The 23621-nt window shown below is 34.5% G+C and overlaps 2 protein-coding genes across 2 annotated transcripts; both read left to right on the forward strand.

Moving 5' to 3' along the window:
- LOC110262354 (30S ribosomal protein S13, chloroplastic-like) lies at positions 287–2501 on the forward strand. The gene is made up of 7 exons (XM_021118340.1): positions 287–466; positions 562–668; positions 802–936; positions 1006–1230; positions 1310–1487; positions 2062–2207; positions 2331–2501. Exons 2-5 carry the CDS (start codon positions 567–569, stop codon positions 1367–1369), a joined length of 522 nt encoding a protein of 173 aa, XP_020973999.1. The 5' UTR covers positions 287–466; positions 562–566; the 3' UTR covers positions 1370–1487; positions 2062–2207; positions 2331–2501.
- Positions 4004–10555, forward strand: LOC107629923. The gene is made up of 10 exons (XM_021117202.1): positions 4004–4068; positions 6323–6588; positions 7119–7203; positions 7306–7348; positions 7774–7835; positions 7943–8072; positions 8192–8380; positions 8501–8671; positions 9451–9528; positions 10132–10555. Exons 1-10 carry the CDS (start codon positions 4004–4006, stop codon positions 10222–10224), a joined length of 1182 nt encoding a protein of 393 aa, XP_020972861.1. The 3' UTR covers positions 10225–10555.

The following is a 23621-nucleotide window of genomic DNA, read 5'->3' on the forward strand; positions in this document are numbered from 1 at the left end:
CCTGATATATGAGACGACACCGTCTTCACTCGTCACAAAGGATCTCCCATGGTGACACACAATAGTAATGAGAGCCATACGAAAATAACAGATGATCATCAAAATTGACATCAACCAGGAAGGCACAATAACCCCAATCCCTAACCCACCATGAAAACACATCTATCTATTATATAATAGTCGTGGCTTATTCAGCCACGCGTCAACCCCTCAATAACCCAGAATAAAAAAATCGAAATGGCCTCTAACCTAAACGTTTCATTCATCCCCTTATGGTCTCCCTCAATTGTCTAGGTTTCACTTCAAGGCGTGCTATCCTCTCTGTTTCTCTTTTGAAACCCTAAATCCCACCTTCCCCTTCGTTCTCTCATACGTAGCCAACTCACTCCCCCTGCTCCGGATAATCTCTAGCCATTCACGCTCTGTTTATCGCTTTCCCTGTGTCTCAAATCCTAATTTTCCTAAGGTATATGTCTTGCTCCCAAACGCCATATCTTCAAAAGGATTTTTGTCAGCCGGTGAGATGCCGGAGATGCTGAGAGACTGAGATCTCTGTTGCAGGCTTTATGCGCTCACAAACGTCAATAGGCTTGGTGAATCATGTTGGGTCGAGGTCTCAACCATCGCTCCCCTTGTGTAGGCATTCCCTCAATTTCATGGTTTGTCTGGTACTGGATCTTTAATCTCTTTGATTTAGGGTTTCCTTTGTGTTTTCGCTGTTTTTGATTTGGGGTTTGGTAGGTGTTTTCTTTCTCTATGGTTTGAAGTTTATTATCATCAATGTTATGTTTTTTTTTCTAGCAGCATAGAAAGAAGAAGAACAACTCGAGCATGGCACAAACGCTAGCGATGCCCATAGCTCCCTCTCTCGCCCTAATCTCAAACCCTAGACCTCTTTCCAGAGCCATCTATTTCCCTGTTCTCAACCCTCCCAAGGTAACATAAAACAAACTCTACCTTACATTTCTGAAATTTCTTTGTTTACTTTTGAATTTGTGTGCTCAGGTGAGAGAGTTAAGCATAGAGTGCACTCGAGTTGGCGGAGTAGAGATTCTGAACAACAAGAGAATCGAGTTCTCGCTACAGTACATCCATGGAGTCGAAAGGAGCAGAGCTCGCAAGATTCTCTGCGATATAAGCATGGACAACAAGGTCACTAAGGATCTCAGTGAAGAGGAACTCATCACTCTTAGAGATGAAGTCTCCAAATACGTCATTGAAGGCGATTTGGTTAGTTTCCTTTCACTTAGACCATTCAATTAATTAAGAAGAAAGTTTACTTTATTGATGTGTTTATTGATTTTCTCAGAGGAGGTTTAATGCGCTAAATATAAAGAGATTGAAGGAGATTCAATATTACAGAGGATAGGTAGATAGGTACGTTTGCTGAAGAAGGCAAACAAAATCTCAGTGCTATGCGATGTCGAAGTCGCACTCATCATCTTTTCTACCAAAGGCAAGCTCTTCGAATATTCAAGCGATCCCTGGTTCGTACCTCTTCATTCTCCCTCTCTCTGATCCAATATCACCTTTACTTAATTTCACTGCTCATAACTATACATAATATGGATCTTGATTAATTAGTGAAATTTTAATTTCTGTGTGGAGATTACTTAATTAAGAACGCCATTGATTATGTGTTTTCATCTGTTTCACATTAAGAGTACTGTCCACATACAGTAGTAGGAGTATATATGCTTTTACATTTCCTATTTCCTCTTATATATATATGCTTTCTGTGTGTAACAAACTCTGCTTTATGCTTAATTAAATTTGATTAGCTTTCATATTCCTAATTAAGATAGTATTTTATTGAACCAGATTGTGGTTGGGTGCTTATTAGAGAAGCTAATAAGGCTAATAATTTGAATTTCCTCATATAGAGTTGAAGCTTGCTAGACTTCTTTATGAATAGGGATGGATCATATCATTGAGTATTTATTGAAAAAGAACAACAAGAATATGAAGGTAGAAGAGAAAATTGAACTATGAATGATTTCAAATTGTAAAGGTAGAAGAAAAACAGAAAAGTTATTGCTTATTAATGTGGTGATTTTGTAGGTTGGAATTGTTCAAGTAGCTGCTTCTCAAAGAGTATTTTTATAGAATATAGATTGAATCAAAATGAAGAAGCAAGAACAGAGTTGAGAGCAGTAGATGCGTGGATACTAACTGACAAGCCTTACTCTCATCAATCCATTCATTCGGTAAGCTTCAATCTCCATTCCCAGTTCTTCCCCTTCTTGGATCTGTTTTTGGTTATGATATCTTGGTGTTTTAGGTTTCTTTCTTTTCCTAACCCTTATTGATATAGCTACCTGTGCGATTAGGGTTCATGGAAAAGGATCCTGGGAACAAATTTTTTTAGTCTGATTTATCAGATTCATTTAAAGATCGGTGGTAGTTCTCAAGAGGAAATCAGCCTAGGGTTCATGTCACTCTTTCTCTCTTTTATCTTGGGAAACAACAAGTTAGGTGGGAATTTTTACGGCGGCCCTGTCCTTTCTCTGTCCCCTTCCATCATGTGGCGTGTTTCACTGTTCAGTCTGAATTTCCTGTGATGTAGGTATGTAGTGGTTATGACTTATTTCAGATTCTTTGATATTTGTTTACTTTGATACTCAAGTTTCCTTTCAATTAACAAGATTTGTTTTTGTCCCTGTTTGGGTGTTCTTTTCTGATTCTGTTTTGAAAATTGGATTTTTTGTTTTGATATAAGATGTTGTGTTCCAGTAACAGTAATTGTTTTTGGTGCTGTTTATCCATTCCCTTCTGATTTCTTTCTGAAAATTGGGTGGTTTTGTTTGTATTGCTGCTTGTGTGATAGATGAAACAAATGAACTATGTTTAGTGTCAACTGATTCAAAAAAGCTCCTCTCTAATCTCACCCTCTAGAAGGAATGTTGGAAGATAACACTCAGAATGAGGAGTTTAATTGATCATAGGGAGGAGAATGAAGAACATGCTTTTCTTTGGCTTCTGATAATAGATAAAGAAGTTAGTTATTATAGCTATTTTGATAGTTTTGTTGAATAAATTTGTATAGCAAAATTTTAGTCACTTTAATTAGTCATTTGAATTGGATAATAACTGTTCAATGCACAGATTTAATCATGCTGGTTCAGATGCTTTTTGAACTTTTCTTTAACTAAAAGTTTTATATGATGTTGACTAGAAACATAAATTGAGTTTACTACTACACATGTGTGGAGTGTGAGTGTTGATATTTCCTTATCATATTTGTTTTCAGTTTTACTGTGTTCTTTAGGGCTTTTATTTGTATGTGAAAATTCCAAAATATCTTCAATTTTCTAACTGATTTAAGGTGCTGGAAATGACACGCTTTAAAGTTTCTCAAATAAATTTTTACTCATAAGAAGGTCTCAAATTTCTGTATAATTTGTTCTAACTTTTGGTTAATGATTTGGACCCTTTCTTCCGGGTGTGAAAATTCTGAAATTGTGTTTGACTCTGTGTTCTCGATTTTCCTTTGTTGTTTGTAGATTTTATTCCGGGCTGAAAATTCTAGAATAATTGCAATAACATAAAAGTGTAGTATTTGTGTATTCAAATCAGTTTAACAAAAACTTAGTGGTTTCGATTAGTCACTTGAATTGGATACTGCCTAATTAGTGAAATGACATGCTTTCAAATTTCAGTTTTTGATATTTTCTCATTCAAAGATATCAAGGTTCTTTTTGTTATTTGTTATAAGTTTGGGTGTATTCTTCAGATTTTTAATCTTGAGTTTGAATATGCTAAAAGCTTTTCAAAATAAGTAAACAAGTGCGGTTTTAATTTGACCAATTTATGCATTCAAGTTTAAAAAACTATTGTGTTAAAACAATGGAAAATTCTTTAAAAATCTGTATGGTGTAATTTCAACCGCTGGGTTCCTTTATTTTATTCTTTATTATTTCTTTGATCTTTTGGTTTTTATTTTCTTGAGTACTTATTGTATCAATGCATATTTTGTTTCCCGCTTTTATGAGTGATAGGCGTGATGGATGATGATTTGTTTTTGATGGTCCGCTCTGATGTTTGCAGTGGCGGCGGTGGCACTACTAGGTATGACTCTTCATTCATATTATTCTGTTTTTTTTTTCATTTTATTTTTCACCTTTGTGGCTTGATATGGTTCAATTTCAATTGCTGCCTTCCTCATTTTGTATGTTGAGAAGTCGTTACCTGTTTTCTTACTACTGGTTATTTTTTTTATGTTTTTCTGATGTTTTTTGTCACAACCAAATTGAGTGTCAAATTCATCTTTGTACCCTTTTTTATTTTGGGAGTCAAAATTACCTTTGTGCCTTATTTATATATAAGTGTATACCACTCTGGTCATTGGTGTAGGTTGTGTGGTGTCACGTATTTGCCTTGATTCTTTCCCATTATCTCAGTCGGATTCAAAGTGGGTGAGGGTTTTGTTTCTGAAATTAATTTTATTTATCATCATTATCTTTTCATCTTCAATTTCCTAACTAATTTAAGGTGCTGGAAATGACACGCTTTAAAGTTTCTCAAATAAATTTTTACTCATAAGAAGGTCTCAAATTTCTGTATAATTTGTTCTTACTTTTGGTTAATGATTTGGACCCTTTCTTCTGGGTGTGAAAATTCTGAAATTGTGTTTGACTTTGTTAATGATTTGACTCTTTTTGTCCCTTAACTTAGACGAGAACATACATACCAAAAATGAAAACATATTATTCTTTCAAATAAAAAAATTACTACCTTGAATTTCAGTTGCCTAATAATTTTTTTAATAAGCAATGACGTGATCGTTTATTATTTCATTCACTATTATCATTATAAACTTTTTTTGTTTGGTTGTTTTTTCGTATGTTAATTGGTAGGTGAAAAAAGTCTGATTATTTTTACCTCAATATATATTGCTGCTAGCTTAGGATCTATAGAAAAGATTATTGATAGGGGCGGCTGTTTACTACATATTTCTAGATTTATATCTATTGTTCTTAGTTTAGTATCTATAGAGAGGATTACTTATTAGGGGCCGTGAATATCTTTTCCTAGATGTCTAGATATCTGAGGTCACTAATTATCTTTCAAATTTTCATGTAACTTACTTCGTCCCCTCCCCCCTCCACCCCCAAAGTAAAGATTCTATGTATTTTAAAATTCAAATTTCTTAATTGATATATGTTTATACATAAAGCCATAACCCATTTGTTGATTCAGAATTTTTTCACATTTCTTTGGCTTATTATATTACTTTTTTATAGAGTTTGTTTTATTAATTGAAATCTATTTTTTCTTTCACCCTTTTAAATGTATATATTTCTTTCTTTTGAGCTCAATTTTTGAACTTTATTGATGGCCACTTTGTTTTTTGGTATTTCATTACATAGATAGATAATTATCTTGTGTGTATCTTCATTGGGAATATGATATATTTACCATTGGAAATATAATTATATAGGAAGCCTAATCAAATAATGATATCTATACTAAAAGGTGTCCTCATCTAAGTCTACTACTCCTAAATCTATGCATAGGTTTTCTTTTTATTTTTAGTTCTCGCTTTTCTCTAGGTGATACTTCATGTTGTCTTTGTTATCTCTCTCTTCTCTCTCATCCTCTTCTCATCCCATCCTCTCTTCTCCTATTAACTTACAATTTATATAGAAGATAACTTAGGGTTAATATAGCTTACCATTTATACACTTTATTTGTGTATCAATTGTTGTTATCTTAGGTCCTATATATAGGATTATGTAGTGGGGCTCGCAAATATCTTTCGATTAATATCTAAGGTCAATCAACATCAATATCTTTCAAATGTCTATCTTGTTTCTTTTTTTCCCTCCCAAAATAAGGGTTCTATGGATTTCGAAATTCAAATTACTCAATTGATTTGTGTTTATAAATAAAGGCAGAACCCATTGATCAAGGCAGATTTTTCTCACATTCATGTTGCTGTTTTATTGACTCAAATATGTTTTCTCTTTCATCCCTTTAATTGAATTTCAATATGACAACTGCCATGGATATGGTTATTAAGATTAATCTGAGAAGGAAGCGTGGAACCTCAAAGTTAGGGTGATTAGGCTTTGGACTGTTCCTACTTTCACTGGTCAGCTTCTCCCAAATTCCATGGAGATGATTTTGGTTGATGAATCTGTGAGTTATAGTGGTCTAAATCTATTAAAATTTTTTGGCTGTTTGTTTTTTGCATTTAGATGTGTTTCTCCGTACCTTTTCTATATTGAGGTCTAAAATTTTGTTTCATTTAAATTTGTTTTTCTGTTTATTCGATTTGTCATTTATCAGATTTTTAATATAATTTATGTTGATTGGTAAGGTGCAAGATACAAGCTACTGTTCGGAAGACTATGATTTACAGGTTCAAACAACTTCTCTCCGAGGGTCGAGTTTATGTCATGAAGCTCTTCTCTGTTGTGCCAAACCAAGGATCTTATAGGGCCACTAGGCATCAGTTTAAGTTGATTTTCCAATTCAGGACCACTGTTAGGGATGCTATCTGCGATTTTATTCCAAAATTTGCTCTTACAATCTCTCCATTCACTGTACTTTTGAAAACCAAAGAGGATTCCGATTTCTTAGTTGGTATGTTGTACTATTTGCTCATACTTTTTTGTCTGGAATGATTGTAGTCTTGTTTCTTTGTGATTTGTGGAATGTTACTTTGTTGTCATTATTTCCTAATAGTTTTTTTTAAGATTTATTTCAGATGTGGTGGGTCTGTTGGTCTCTGTGTCGGAAGAGAAATAATATGATAAAGATGGAAAGAAGATGAAGATGGCTGTGATGGAACTAGCTGAAAATGAGTTAGCGTTCTTTAATGTCTACCTCTTCCTGTTATTGATATTCTTTTTTGTTTTTGGTGTGTTTCTATAGTCAAGTTTCTAATAGTGTAGGTGATTTTGTTGGTTGTTTTCAGTCACAGGATTCGGTGTGCCTTATTTGGTGAATATGTTGACAAACTTAATCGATTTCTGTCTTCTGGTATGCTGAACAGCCAGTTGTGGTTTTACAACTTGCCAAAGTTAAGATTTTTAGAGGTTTGTATCATATAAATTTCATTTCAGGTGTGTCAGTTAATAGATTCCTATAACCAATGTATATTTTTTTTTCAGGTAGAGTTGGACTTCAGAATGTTATGTTTGCATCAAATCTTGGATTTAATCTTGACATCCCAGAGGTGGCATCTTTTCGGAAAATGTATTTTTGTACATGTAGTTTCTGTTGTGTTTTTTATTGTTGTTGTTGTTGTTGTTATTGTTGTTATTTACTTATTTAAGTTTGTGATGTATTTGTTAACAGTTCTATTCCACATGGAGTTAGTGCATCCCAACCCATTGGCATTGTTGGTTCTTGAAAAAATATCGGAATAGAAGAAGATTTTATGAAGCTCACACCTAGGTATATTGTGAAGTCGCTTGATGATGACAATCGGGTTGGAACCCGTTTAATTTTTTTATTATCATGTTTACTCTTGATAATTTGTGTTAAATTTTCTTTTTCTATTCCTTATTAAATACTGCTTTGTTTTGGAACGATATTAATCCTTTTGTCCTCCTTTGTACTTGAAAATACTATGCTGTTAGTATTTATTTTAGTTTTTCAATTTTAGTTTGTATTACAACTATCTTTGGTTATAATGTCTTAACATTTATAGACCTGGTCTTATATTTTTAGGCTGGAACTTTTGTTGTACTAGCCAAGATAGCTGAAATAGTTGAGGATGGTCCTTGGTGGTACTCTGCTTGTGTGTGTGGCAGAGGTATTTAGGCAGAATCTGGGATTTACTTTTGTCAATTTTGCAACATCCATGTTACAAATGTGACTCCTAGGTATAAATATTTTACAATGCTTCCTTTGTGCTTTGTTAAATATTGAATTATTTTTGCGTAGTTGTTAACCTTAGGCCAGTATTTACGTGCATCTTTAAAAAATCTAGGTTTAGAGTAAAGGTGTTGGTTGAGGATTCCACTGGTGTTTCTATTTTTGTCCTCTTTGATCGTGAGGCAAGTTACCTACTGAATAAGACTTGTGTCCAGTTGTTTGAACAACATCTTAAGGATGTTGATGTAAGTCATTCGAATGCTATATTCTTTTTATGTGCTGATTTTATTGTTAAAAAGTTTTCTTATCCTTCGGTTTCTACTGATTCATTTTTTTTGTTGTGTCTGTTTTATATTGTTCGTAGGTTGTGTTTGGCACACAGTCTCTTCTTATATTCCAAGAAATTGTTGGAAAAACTATGCTGTTCAAGGTTCTTAGTAGGCCTGTTGGGATGGAGAAATTCAAAGGGACATATCCAGTGAGGCGTGTTTGTGATGATGCTGCAATACTTGGAATGTTTAAGCTCTCTGGTTCAGATTTGAGTCCTGAAAAGGTATAAACCAGAATTCGCACCTATTGTTTCATTTTAATAAATTCTTTCTTAAATTTTTTATTTTTTGGTTGTTCCACCTTTATTCATGTCTTATATGGAATGTGCTTTGTATTATCCAAGGCTGGGTTTGTACTAAAAGGAGAGGGATCATTTGGGGAACCCTCTAAGGTTACCAAATCACCGAATTTGGGATTGACTCCTTCCAACTGCTCTGAGCTCTTTGCTGGTTTGCCTCAATGTACCCAAAAGGAATCAAATGTTGTTGACTTGGTTACTGATGAAGATGCTAAGGTTCCATGCTTCCAGTTTCTTCTATTATTTTTTCTGTATTACTTTTCACCCTTTTAATTTCATTTATGATGCTAAGTTAGTTTCTAATCTTTGAATTATTGATGTTGTATTTCTTATTGGGAATTTAATTCAGTAAATTAATAATGTTGATGTTCTGCCTTTTTTTTTTCACCATGTTCTCTAGACTGGAATTCTTTATCTCTTATATTTCTACCTGTTAAATGATATATCTTTATTCATTTAATGTAAAAAAAACTGTTGTGATTAAAAGTAAAAAATTCTGTAAAATTCTCTCTAGTGTGATATCAATTGATGGTTTCCTTAATTTGTATCTTAAAGATACGTCATGTGTATTGTTACTACTCTTTAATTTGTTCTCTTTCGGTATCTTTGATTTTTTTGGGTTTGATATTCTATTCTTTTTTTTTTCTCTTTATATTCAGATACTGATTTCTCTATTCTTCTATTGTCATAATGAAGAATTTCACTTGGATGCATCCGATTTTTTGTACAAATTGATAGGAAAAAAATTGGTATTCATGGTTAATTCTCAGCCTGTTGAGAGTGACACAATATGCCCTGCATATAATATTTTTAAAATCTCTATACATGAGTTTATGTTAAAGCTGATTGAACATGTTGAGAATCATGTTTTGAATGCGGTTAGTTTAGTTTTCTCTATTGACTTCCAAGATATTTTTTAATAAGTGTTTGTCCACTTTTTTTAGTATTATGCATAACAATGATATTGTCTTCTCTATCAAAACATGTATAATTAGTGTGCTATTGTTTCGGCTTCAAATGTGGCTTCTATTGAAGACCCTGTTTCACATATTTCTGGTTCAATATTACCTGCCGTAAGTTTTCATCTCTACATTGTATTTTCGACCATTATTCCTTGATATCACATTTTTTGTAGAACTGGTTCTTTATTGCTTAAGTGTTTCTTCTTTTATTAAACTTCAGTAACTTTAACAGATTTTATTTTTGTTGTCTTATTTCTTAACACAAATCTGTTCGTGTGGTGAATGAAATTGTTTGCAACAAGAGATTGGCATCCCCATACCTTGATGTACCAAGATATACAAAGTAAAAACTTGAAGATGCCTTTTCTAGGAGTATAGATGAAACTTGGAATGATAATGAGGCAGCATCATCATCTATGAATATTTAGGAGCTGTTGCTAATGTGATTTGCCTAGAATGTTCAGTTATAATGTGTGATTTAGTTTCTTTGTGTTAAAGATATGGTGTTGTAGTTTTCTTGAATTGGGTTGTTGTAAGTTGCTGGACTTAGACATTCTGTTAATATTTTACTTGAACTTCTAAATTCAGATGTTTCCTTTTAGTTGAGTAACCTACAATTTCAGTTGTAACTTTATTAGTAAAGAGTGGAGTTTATGTTCTAATTAAGAATTTTTAGTATATGACTTGCGGAATTGATGCATGCATTTCTAACAGGTGGTTTGGGAGAAGCAGTTCTCTCAAAGAATTAAGGTAAATATTATGTCTTTTTCCTTTGGTCTTATATCAACTATATATGATCATTTGTAATTTATTAGGATTTTTTCGGATATCTTTCCTGTATATATGAATTAACTATTCTTTTTTCCTTTTTATATCGATATCTGAGTACACTGATTTCAAAGTGTTATTTGCGGTGGAGTTACTGGAATTGATGGAGTTGGTTGTGTTAGGAGAATTACTTGAATTTGAGATGTTAGGTCAATAAATTAGCGACTTGCGTATGTGTATGAAATTTTCTTTAATTATATTGGTTTTAGTTCTTATTTATATTTATCTTCTTAATTGTGTTGTTTATATTTTTAAGTTGTATTTGTTGTTGAATAATTTATGAAGTTGAACAAGATACAACATTCTGTGAGACAGGATTTCTATAGCCAATTCTAAGATGTGTTTATCAAAATTAATATTTTGAAAAGGAAGAGTTAGAAAAAATATTTACGTATTAAGTAGTGATAGAGTAAATAGATCTGTTACATTTAGTTAAGAATTGAATAACAAAAGTACTTTTTATTAACGTAAAAAGTGACAATCTAAGAACACTGAAAAAAACAAATCCAAAAGAAGGAATAGAAATTTTCAACCCGTGCGTTGTACGAATCTTCTACTAGTAAACTACATACATAAACTACATACATACTACTATTTTCAGCACATTACAACTATAGCTACCTTCATCACGTACAAAAAAAAAAAACAATAAAAACACAACAACAAAGAAAATCTAAAAAATTAGAAAGCATGTGTGAGCTCACATTGCTAAAAATTTGAGTCTCAAATCTCTATTCTAATATTGCCTCATGCAATTCTGAGATTTCAATTTCACAATTTAAATTAGAAAAAGATACACTTTTATATTAAATTAAAATACATCAATTCTCCATAACTAAGTATAAAACAATACTTTTGTCAATTACTAAAAAAATTAGTCGCAGAATAACTTGAAGGGTGAAAGTATATATTATTCTATTCTAATAGAAATATTAGTTGAACAAATATTATTTTAAGCAAGTTTCCAAAAATTACTTTATCAAATTTTTTTTTTTAAGTAACACAAATACAGATATTTTATAAAACCAAATTCAAAAATTTCTTGAAACCAAAACAAATTTTTGAGAAATAAAACACAATTTTTTAAGAAAAATACATAATCTTTTGATAAAAATATAAAAAGTTTATGGGTATTTATTTTTTTCTCCTATTTTTCTTCTTCTTCCATTTAAGAAGGAAAAAAAAGGAAAAACAAAAATGGAAAATATAACAATTTTTGAAAAAATACAATAATTTTTGGAAAAATATAAAAGAACTTCAAAAAATTTGTAAATTACGGAAATTCTATATTCTTTTTCTGTTCTTTTATGTATTTTATTTTTTCTATTCACCTTTTTTTCTTTTGTCTTTTTTTCTGTTTTTCTCTGTTAAGAAGAAAAATAAGAGAAAAAAGAAAAATGAAAATAGGAAAAAAAATCATTACAAGAGGAAAGGAAAAAAAGGGAAAGCTCTTATTCTAAATTAAAAATTAAAATACGTTGGCATGAATGACACAAAAAATCATACAATATTGTTAAAGAATAATTAGAATCAATTTAGATCAATTAGTATCATCTATATTTATATAACATATCTGTATATTAATTGTAAGATTCTATGCTTTTATTGCTTTGATTCTTCTAGCACCTATATATACTCCTTGTACATTGTACTTTTTCACACAACTGAATAATATACAAAACACGTTCTTCAAACTACTCTCTTGTTTCTAATATATGTTATCAAGAGCATAGGTTTTTTCTTTCTATGGAAATTAGTCCATAACCCCTTTTGTTTTTCTCTTCTAGCATTGTTCTTTGTCCTTGATTTTCGTTTATTTCCCAACGCTTTTGTTCGTCACCGCCCTTACCAATGTCTTCGTTTCATCGTCACGAGTTCAACGAGTCTAGAATCGTCGCCGGAAACCTCCGAACGCGGTGCCGCAAGCCCCTGCCACCACCAGTTTCTTCTCCTTTCCAGATTGATCTCACGCTATTGGATTGGGTCCTCGATCAACGGCCCAGGTGCTACCATGTATCGCGCCCGCACAAGTCCACGATCAACCCGCAACTGCATCTGATCCGACCCGTCAGACCCGCGTCTGGACCCAAACCAGCCCGTTGGTTGACCCGCGTGTCCGTGTCGACGCTGGCGTGGTTCCTTCCTCCATTCAGACGTTGTCACGTGTCCTCCCTGCGCTGACGCGGCTGGCTAGGTGCTGACATGGCAAACAGTGGGACCCTTCCTAAGGTTTTTTTGGTGAGCTCTTTCTGATTCTGTCCTCCATTTTCTCATTTTCTGCTTCAAATTTGCAGTTTTTTCTCCTCTCGTTAATATCTGTATATACTTTGATGGTATCTCTGATCTCAAGGTGTCCCTTCACCGTACTTTTGAGATGAAAGATCTTGGTTCTCTTAGCTATTTTCTTGGTGTAGAATTCATATACGCCGATGATGGCATCTATCTCTCTCAAGCTAAATATGCTTTGGATCTTCTTGCTCGAGCCGGAATTACAGATAGTCGCACTAAGTCTACTCCTCTTGAGCTTAATGTTCGATTTACTCCTATGGATGACACTGTTTTGGATAATCCTACTCTTTATTGACAATTAGTTGGAGGACTCATCTACTTAATTGTCACCTGACCAAATATCGCCTATTCAGTTCATGTTCTTAGTCAGTTTTTGTCAATTCCTCATACTATTCACTATGCGGTAGTTCTTCACATTCTTCGCTACCTCAAAGGCACCCTATTTCATGGCCTCTATTTTTCTAGGCATTCATCTTTATTCCTTTAGGCGTACTCAGATGCTGATTGGGCTGGTGATTCCACTAATTGTCGTTCCACTACTGGTTATTGTTTATTTCTTGGCAACTCTCTCATTTTCTGGCGAGCTAAGAAGTAAACATTCACTGCTCGATCAAGCACCAAAGCTGAATACCATGCTCTCACTGACACCACTGCTGAGGTTGTCTCGATTCATTGGCTTCTCGAAGACTTGGGTGCTCCTCAGTCGTCTCCAACTGATTTTTTTATGACAACCGCTATGCTATTCAGATTGCCCAAAATGATGTGTTTCATTGAATACACCAAACACATTAAGGTTAATTGTCACTTTGTTCAGCAACGTATCCTTATTGAGGTTGTTCGTCTCATCGATGTAAGGCTCATCATCCGACTCGTTTTCGAACTCTGTTATCCAAACTCAAGATGGTATTCTTAGCTCCTACTTGAGTTTGAGGGGGGATGTTACAGAATAATTAGAATCAATTAAGATCAATTAGTATCATTTATATTTATATAGCATATCTGTATATTAATTATAGAATTCTATAGCATCATCCTCCAATAGGATCTTGTGCATGCATCTTGCTAGGTTAATGCCCTTAAGGTCACTTATGGACCACCCAAGAGCTGTCTTGTGTGTCCTTAGCACTTGAATTAGTGCTTTCTCTTCCTGTGGATTTAAAGCAGAGCTTATGATCACTGAAAAAGTGTCACCCTCTCCCAGAAATGCATATTTCAGAGATGGTGGTAGTGGTTTGAGCTCGGGTTTAGGAGGTTTTTCCTCTTCCTGAGGGATTTTCAGAGGCTCTTTTATTTTCTTTGATTCCTCCAGCTCAGGCTGAACATCTTTAAAGATGTCCTCTAGCTCTGATTCAAGACTTTCAATCATATTGATCTCTTCTACCAGGGAGTCAATAATATCAACGCTCAGGCAGTCATTTGACGTGTTTGGATGCTGCATAGCTTTGACAACATTTAACTTGAACTCATCCTCATTGACTCTCAGGGTCACTTTTTTTTTCCCTTTTTGGACATCAATGAGAGTTCGTCCAGTTGCTAGGAAAGGTCTTCCTAGAATCAGAGTTGCACTCTTGTGCTCCTCTATTTCCAGCACTACAAAGTCAGTGGGAAAGGCAAATGGCCCAACCTTGACAATCATGTCCTCAATTATGCCTGATGGATATTTAATGGAGCCATCAGCAAGTTGAAGACATATCCGGGTTGTTTTGACTTCTTCAGTCAAGCCAAGCTTTCTAATAGTGGATGCTGGTATTAGGTTGATACTTGCTCCAAGGTCACATAAAACTGTCTTGGTACAAGCACCTTCTAATGTGCATGGTATCATAAAGCTTCCTGGATCTTGAAGCTTCTCTGGTAAGCTTTTCAGAATGACTGCACTGTATTCTTTAGTGAGAAACACCTTTTCAGTTTCTCTCCAATCCTTCTTATGACTTAAGATCTCTTTCATGAACTTAGCATAAGAGGGTACTTGCTCAAGTGCCTCTGCAAATGGGATCTTTATCTCAAGAGTCCTGAGATAGTCTGCAAAGCGGGCAAATTGTTTATCCTGTTCCGCTTGGCGGAGTTTCTAAGGATAAGGCATCTTGGCTTTGTATTCTTCAACCTTAGTTGCTGCAGGTTTATTCCCTACAGAGGTGGTTGGAGAAGCCTTCTTAGAGGGGTTACTATCAGCACTTGCAGGTGTCTGATCCCTCATTGGCTTTTGAACGCCAGAATTGGGTGCAGGATGGGCGTTTAACGCCAGCTTCCCACCCTTTTCTGGCGTTTGAACGCCAGAACTGGGCAAGGAATGGGCGTTTAACGCCAACTTTTCTCCCTTTTCTGGCGTTTGAACGCCAGAATTATTCCTCTCTGGGTGCTTGCTATCCTCAGAGGGATTTTGGGCAGTGGTTTGATCATCCTCTGTCATTTGTTCCTTTCTTGACTTTTTGCTACTTTGAACTGAATTATTCAATTTCTTCTCGCTCCTTAGTTGGACAGCTTGGCAATCTTCTGTTATCTGTTTAGATAGCTGCTGTCTTGTCTGATTCAATTGTGCTTCTATATTTTTGTTAGCATTTTTAGTGTCTTGGAGCATCTCTTTAAATTCTGCTAATTATTTTTTCATAAGGAGTAATTGCTGATTAAGTTCAACAATCTGTTCTTGAGGATTATGATCAGTAGTTGCTGTCATAACTTCTTCTTTTATGGAGGGCTCACTGCTTGAGTACAGATGTTGATTTCTAGCAACTGTATCTATGAGTTCTTGAGCCTCTTCAATTGTCTTTCTTATGTGTATAGATCCACCAACAGAGTGGTCTAGAGACATTTGAGCTCTTTCTGTAAGCCCATAGTAAAAGATGTCTAACTGTACCCACTCTGAAAATATTTCAGAGGGGCATTTCCTTAGCATCCCTCTGTACCTCTCCCAGGCATTATAAAGAGATTCATGATCCTCTTGTTTAAAGCCTTGGATGTCCAGCCTCAGCTGTGTCATCCTTTTTGGAGGGTAAAATTGATTCAGGAATTTGTCTGATAACTGTCTCCATGTTTTTATGCTTGCTGTGGGTTGGTTATTTAACCACCTCTTAGCTTGATCTTTTACAGCAAATGGAAATAGTAATAATCTGTAGATATCCTGATCCACTTCTTTATCACGTACTGTGTCAGCAATTTGTAAGAACTGTGCCAGAAACTCAGTAGGTTCTTCCTGTGGAAGACCGGAATACTGGCAATTTTGCTGCACCATGATAATGAGTTGAGGATTTAGCTCAAAACTGCTTGCTTTAATGGGGGGTATACAGATGCTACTCTCATATGCAGCTGTAATGGGGTTAGCATATGACCCCAGAGTTCTTCTGGACTGTTCATTTCCACTTATGTCCATGATAGAGAAAAGGGAATTGAAATGAATTGCAAATAAATTATATTTTTATTTTTATTTATTTAATTAAAAGTGACCGAAATTAAAATAGAATAAAATAAAATAAATGGAAAATAAAATAAAATTTCGAAAAAAAAAGAAAATAAAATAAAATAAAAGCAAATTGAAAACTAAATTAATTAATTAATTAAAAGGATTTTGAGATTAACAATCAAAAGGATATGATTGAAAATTATTTTGAAAAAGATATGATTGAGAAGATATGATTGAAAAGATATGATTGAAGAAATTAAAAGGATTTAATTTTTGAAAAAGATTTGAAAAGATCAATTTTTGAAATTAGAATTTTGACTTGACTAAAAAGAAAAGATATGATTTTGAAAATCTTTGACTACTTTAATGCCAAATTTCGAAAATTATGAGTAAAATAAGGAAAAGATATTTTTTTATTTTTGAATTTTAATGAGGAAAGAGAAAAACAACAAAATGACACTAAACTTAGAAATTTTAGATCAAAACAGAGAGAACAAACAAGAAAACTTTGGATATCAAGATAAACACCAAGAACACTTTGAAGATCAAGATGAACACCAAGAACAAATTTTTAAAAATTTTTTAAGTAAATAAAAGCACAAAAACACACCAAACTTAAAATTTTTAGAAAATCAAACACAAATTTTCGAAAAATTAAAGGAAAACACAAAGAAGACACCAAACTTAGAAATTTTTTTAAAGATCAAGAAAGACTAAGAACATGCAAATTCGAAAAACTGAAAGAAAATAACAGCATGCAATTGACACCAAACTTAAAATATGAAAATAAACTCAAATAAAAGACTTTAAAACAACAAAAATAAATTATTCCTAATCTAAGCAACAAGATAAACCGTCAGTTGTCCAAACTCGAACAATCCCTGGCAACGGCGCCAAAAACTTTGTGCACAAAATTACAATCACACTTTTGCAACTCCGCACAACTAACCAGCAAGTGCACTGGGTCGTCCAAGTAATACCTTACGTGAGTAAGGGTCGATCCCACGGAGATTATCGGCTTGAAGCAAGCTATGGTTATCTTGTAACTCCTAGTCAGGATATAAATAATTCTCAGATTTAATTGTAAAAAGTAAAAGAACATGAAATAAATACTTGTTATGCAGTAATGAAGAACAGGTTGAGGCTTTGGAGATGCTTTGTCTTCTGAATCTCTGCTTTCCTACTATCTTCTTCTTCATGCACGCAAGGCTCCTTCCATGGCAAGCTTTAAGTTGGGCATCACCGTTGTCAATGGCTACTTCCCATCCTCTCAGTGAAAATGTTCCAAATGCGCTGTCACCGCACGGCTAATCATCTGTCGGTTCTCGATCATGTCGGAATAGGATCCATTGATCCTTTTGCGTCTGTCACTACGCCCAACACTCGCGAGTTTGCAGCTCGTCACAGTCATCCCTTCCCAGATCCTACTCAGAATACCACAGATAAGGTTTAGACGTTCCGGATCTCAGGAATGGCCGCCAATAATTCTAGCTTATACCACGAAGACTCTGATCTGAATCATGAGGCTAAGAGATATGCATTCAATATAAGGTAGAACGGAGGTGGTTGTCAGGCATGCATTCATAGGTGAGAATGATGATGAGTGTCACAGATCATCACATTCATCAGGTTGAAGTGCGAATGAATATCTTAGAATAGAAGCAAGCGTGATAGAATGGAAAACAGTAGTAATTGCATTAATTCATGAAGAACAGCAGAGCTCCTCACCCCAACAATAGGGTTTAGAGACTTATGCCGTAGAAGATACAATACGAAACGTGTAGAATGTCAGGAGGTACAAGATGAATTACTAAAAGTAGTTTTTATAGTAAACTAATGACCTAGGGTTACAGAAAATGAGTAAGCTAGGGTGTTTAGTGTAAAAATCCACTTACGGGACCCACTTGGTGTGTGCTTGGGCTAAGCATTGAAGCTTTCATGTGTAGAGACTTTTCTTGGAGTTAAACGCCAGCTTTTGTGCCAGTTTGGGCGTTTAACTCCAGCTTTTATGCCAGTTCTGGCGTTAAATGCCAGAATTCTTAAGCTGACTTAGAACGCCGGTTTGGGCCATCAAATCTTAGGAAAAGTATAGACTATTATATATTATTGGAAAGCCCAGGATGTCTACTTTCCAACGCAATTAAGAACACACCAATTGGGCTTCTGTAGCTCCAGAAAATCTACTTCGAGTGCAGGGAGGTCAGAATCCAACAGCATCTGCAATCCTTTTTCAGCCTCTGAATCAGATTTTTGCTCAGGTCCCTCAATTTCAGCCAGAAAATACCTGAAATTACAGAAAAACATACAAACTCATAGTAAAGTCCAGAAAAGTGAATTTTAAATAAAAACTAATAAAAATATAATAAAAACTAACTAAAATATACTAAAAACATACTAAAAACAGTGCCAAAAAGCGTATAAATTATCCGCTCATCACCTTCTGTATAGGGGAGGCATTACATCAGGATGTGGTGTAATCTTCCATAGATCATGTCCTCTTCTTTTTTTTTTGTGTACATGTGTGAGTCAAATTCATGCTGCGAATACTTTTATTGTTTTGATTCTTCTAACACCTATATATACCCCTTGTACATTATATTTTTCCATACAACTGAATAATATACAAAATACTTTATTTAGACTACTTTCTTGTTTCTAACAAATACAGATAATATCTTTAAACTACTATTTTATATAGGAGTGCAAAAAGTAGTAGTGTTAGCAAACAGTGATTATCGACCATTTTTTATTTCTAGCATTTTTTTACGACTATATTAGACACATTACTCTTTTAAGCAATGTAAAACGATGCAAAAAATGAATTCTTTTTAAAAACAAATAAGATAAATATCATGTTTTTACCCATATATATTTTTGGAAAATAATGTGAACAATGGCCTACAGATTTAGTTTAATACATGTAAAAAATAAAAAACACTCCACAAATTACCTAAATAAAAAAATTTATTTAGTTATTTCAAAAAAAATAATCATCCTAAATCCTAATTTACTAAAACATTTTACTCAAATACCCTCTTTTTTTCAACCCGCTGTCACCCCACCTTCATTAATAATCATCCCACTTCACCGTCGCTGCTTGGGTTGCCACACGCCACCACCAATGTCGCTCACCCCTAGTGAAAATAACCATTCACTTAAAAATAAAAATAATTATCCACATATCTAATGAATTGAACATCCAATATATTTTAATTATATATAACTAAATCCAATCCAATCAAAATAATCATCCACATAAGAATTAAAATAACCATCCGCATACCTATTAAAATTACTATCCTAAACTGGCCATTAAAGTAGAAGAAGAAAGAAATGAATGAACAAAAGAAAAGCAACCATGATTAAGCTCCCTTCACTCCACGCCCACGCACCACCTCCGTTGTGGCCTTGTGGGACTTGCTATGCAGCACGCAGCTGCAATTACGGTGGTAAGATCGGCGCTCCACGCAGTGGTCTCCCATTCCAGGCAAAAGGAGGTGCCCTGAATGTGTTAGCCCACTCAATCAAAAATATTAGATTGTGAGATGTGTCCTACCGATGATGATGCCACAAATTTAGGATTAAAGCAACTATTTGTGAAACAATACCTTGTTAAGTGGAAGGGACTCTAGTACTTGCACTGCATATGGGTTCCAGAGAAAGAGTTTGTGAAAGCTTTCAAGGCTTATCCTCGTGTGCTACGGAGGGAGGCTGCGGCGGTGACGGTGCCGGCGGGGGTGCAGCGGCACGAGGTGAGGACCAGCGAACGATGACAGTGAGGACGTGTATTGAAAGTTATGATAAAATTAAGAATAATCGTATGTAGTGTGAATGAGTTTAAATAATTAATGATTTAATTTTTTATTTTTATTTTACTTTTTCTTTAATTCATTATTCATATTGTTTACAATTATTATTGTTTCTCATTCTCTTTGGAAAATATTTAAATTTTCACATTTCGTTTGTTATCTCAAGTACACAATAGACAAAGAATTTTACATGTATGTTTAGTTGTTTACTATGTAAATACAATAAATAACAAAAAGTTCTCATGTAAAACAAGATTAGATCAGAATATAACCGAGTTTTTACTTAATCTTCTCTTAAATAGATTAGAGTACATCGGGGTAATAATTAGTATTGTGAGCATCCTTCCATATATATGGACAATAAATACTAAGAAGCAATATGATGATGCATCAGGAATCAGGATGCAAAAAGCTTATGACTTCTTCCATGGACTAATTGATGAAACATACCCTCCTTTGATGAGAAAGAAAGCAAGAAACCAATCTTGCGTGCAACCTGGGAACAACAAATTCCACATAAATTGAAAATATTTTTGTGGAAGTTGTTACGTACGTGGTGGTATCCCGGTGCACCAAAAGTTTCATTAGAGAATTTCTTACATCACAAGTGAGTTGTTTGAATGGATATTAGAAAGAACTAGAAGTGGTTCTCAGCATATGCATACTTTGGCCCTTTGTTATTGTTGGATGCTACCATATTTGGAAGGCTAGAAACGTGAAGGTAATTGAAGATTTGAACCAAGAATTACATGAAATAGTTGCTGCCTCATTGAAACTACTTTAATAGCGTAATCCATTTTCTTAACTTCATTGTTGATGTAATCACTAGTTTCAGTGTTTTGGCAATCTCCACTTGCTTCTTGTATTCCATTCGACAATTGTAATTCTCGTTATGAAAAGGAGCTCAACTTCAAGCCACCACTCAATTTGATTTTGAATTATATGAATACTTGGATTTTCATTAGGAATATTTTGAAATGCATGCTATGCTGGGGAGAAAAAATAGTGAAGAGAATAAAAATTTTCTTTGATAAATAGTTAAATAATTATCAAGTAGAATATATCATTTTTTTATTAATTTTTTAATTTTTTAATATAAATCATACACTCATCTTTATTCTCTGTTCTTTGCGTACAAAGGTTTTTTTATCATAAAATTGGAGGTAAGTAAATTATTTAAAATATTTGGGGATCAAAATTATCATAATACATTTTTTCAATATTACAGACACATTTGTAATATTTATATTACTATAAAAATCGCGAAAAGATATGGTAGTTTCAGGAATGAACGTAGTTTACATTAGAACATGTATGGCCAAAAACCGCTACATCTTGTAGCGGTTTTTGAATGATTTTAAACATGAAGAAACCGTGAGAGGCTCCAGCGATTAGGATTCCTAGAGGGGCCATTTTCAAGTGGAATCATAATGGACAAAGGCAGTTTATACCGATTTAAAGACGTTGCTCACGTTGCCGGCAGCATCAATAAAGAGGTAAGTTTGTTTTCTTTATAACATAAAATGTAGTATTTAGGGTATATGAATTAGAATATAGAATTTAAGGTTTGTAGCTTAATATTTGAAATTTAGGATTTAAAATTTAAAATTAAGAATTTTAAATTTTAAATGTAAAAGGTTTGTAGTTTAGTATTTGAGATTTAATATTCAAATTTTAAATATAGAATTTAAGGTTTGTAGGTTAATATTTGAAAATTAAGATTTAAAATTTTAAATTTTAAATTTTAAATTTAGAAAGATTGTGGTTTAGTATTTGAAATTTAAGATTTAAATTTTATGTACATTAACATTTATTTTAAAGTACATTAACATTTGTTCTAAAGTACATTAACATTTGTTTTATATTTTTATGTAAAAAGTCATACGTACATATGTATTTTAATAAAATTAGACTTAAAAATAATGTTACGAGAACTATATTTAAAGTTTTAGCTAAAATTGGATAGATAAGACACTCGTAGTTTTTGTATCAAATTATATAAATTATGGTTAAGACTTGTAAGTATTAGAATTTAATTTGGGTATGGTTATTTTTCTCACATCATACAGTCAAGTAGGTGTATTTACAACATTTGGAGGCAACAGAATATGTCTTTGCATGAAAGGATCATACTTTATTTGGAGAGCGCTTGTTTATACCATTTGACTAGGTTGAACATGCGTTGGTTCTGGTTGGATGAGCCCCTAGTCAGCACATTCATTGAGAGGTGGTGTCTTGAGATGCACACTTTTCATATGTCGTTCGAAGAATGCATCATCACATTGTAAGATGTGGCATCTCAGCTGGGATTGTCCGTCAATAGAAAGGCTATTATTGGGTGCCTCACAGACTTCGATCAGTTTATGGAGGATGGCAGACCGGCTTGGGAGTGGTTTTAGGAGTTATTCGGCGAGCTACCGCTAGATAAGGTCAAGTAGTTCACAGTCCATTTCACATGGTTCCATGAGAGGTTCAGAGTGCTACCAGCTGATGCGAGTGAGAATACTGTACGCATATACCCATGTGCATACATTATGATGTTGCTATTCACTCAACTATTTGGTGACAAGAGTGCGAATCGGGTACATATTCGGTGGTTGCCATTTGTGGCGAGACTTAACTACATGGACACTTATGGCTAGGGTTCAGCTGCGTTGATATAACTATATCGATGCATGTGTCGGATGGCCAACAAAAATGTCACGAACTTGGTAGGTCCCCTACAGCTACTATAGTCTTGGATCTTCTAGCGGTTCTCCACTCTTAGGCCGCATGGATTTGACGACTTTTCTTTTCCATTGGCATCCAGGTATCGATCGATGCATTGAGGGTTTCATTATTTGGTTCAAGTTACTAACGTTTTAGATCTCGGATTAAGTTACTAACGTTTTATATTTTTCTTTGATTGAGTGACATTAAGTTGATAAGGTGGTCCCACAGCTCGGCGGAGTCACATGTTGTCGCAGGTTGGTCAGAAAAAAAGCCCAGGACTCCGCATTTTTTCCTTTCACAAGTGCAAAAGTAATGGGCAAGATATTCGAGTTTCTGTTTTGTGTGATAGCCGGAAGCAAAATACCGCCATACTTGCCATACAAATGAGTACCGTTGATACTGACCAGTGGCTTGCAATGTCAAAATGCCTCAATACAAGGAGAAAATGCTCAGAAAAGATAATGAAAGTACACGGTAGATTCATCAACCTGATCACCAACTCTAACTGCAGAAGTCTTCAACAGCGTAACGGTTCCCTCCATGGTGGACTACACACCCAGGATCCAACGGGGTAACTCGGCATAGGACTCTTCTCAATCTCTGTAGATCTGTGCTACTGTCTTCTGTTTTGCCATCCAGACCTTCTTGTAACTAGGCTTGAATCCATAGGTTGCTTCAGTAGCTTCCTGTAAGACCTTTATCGTAACCACTGCAGGCCTTAACCAAGGGAAAGATCCTCGCACAAATGACATGATAATCAAGCTGTCGGTGATCACTTGAAATCGAGGTAGCCAAGCAAGTGTGAGATCCGTTGTACCTTCTAACCTCCCAGGTACTCTTTCATTGTCGAAGTGTGATGCGAATCAACCACGTGCAACCTTTATCGAACTCCTTGTATCTTTCATGGTACTTAATATGATCTTACTCTATCACCCTGTACTCAACTCTATGAGGGATGCTATAATCCTTTACACTCAACACAGCTTCCTCCTTATTTTGGAAAGATTGGCCAATCTAAAATTCCATAGCAGCATTTCCCTCATGCAATCCTTGACCCCCAACAGTAGGATCTATATCCGGTTGTTGAGGATCAGCCAACACACAACCAGGCGCAACGACAGGCATTGAGGTAGAAGCACCCCCCCCCCCACCATCGTCGACTGAGGATTCGA

The sequence above is a fragment of the Arachis ipaensis genome, chromosome B03 (genome assembly GCF_000816755.2).
Source record: "Arachis ipaensis cultivar K30076 chromosome B03, Araip1.1, whole genome shotgun sequence".
Taxonomy (NCBI): Eukaryota; Viridiplantae; Streptophyta; class Magnoliopsida; order Fabales; family Fabaceae; genus Arachis; species Arachis ipaensis.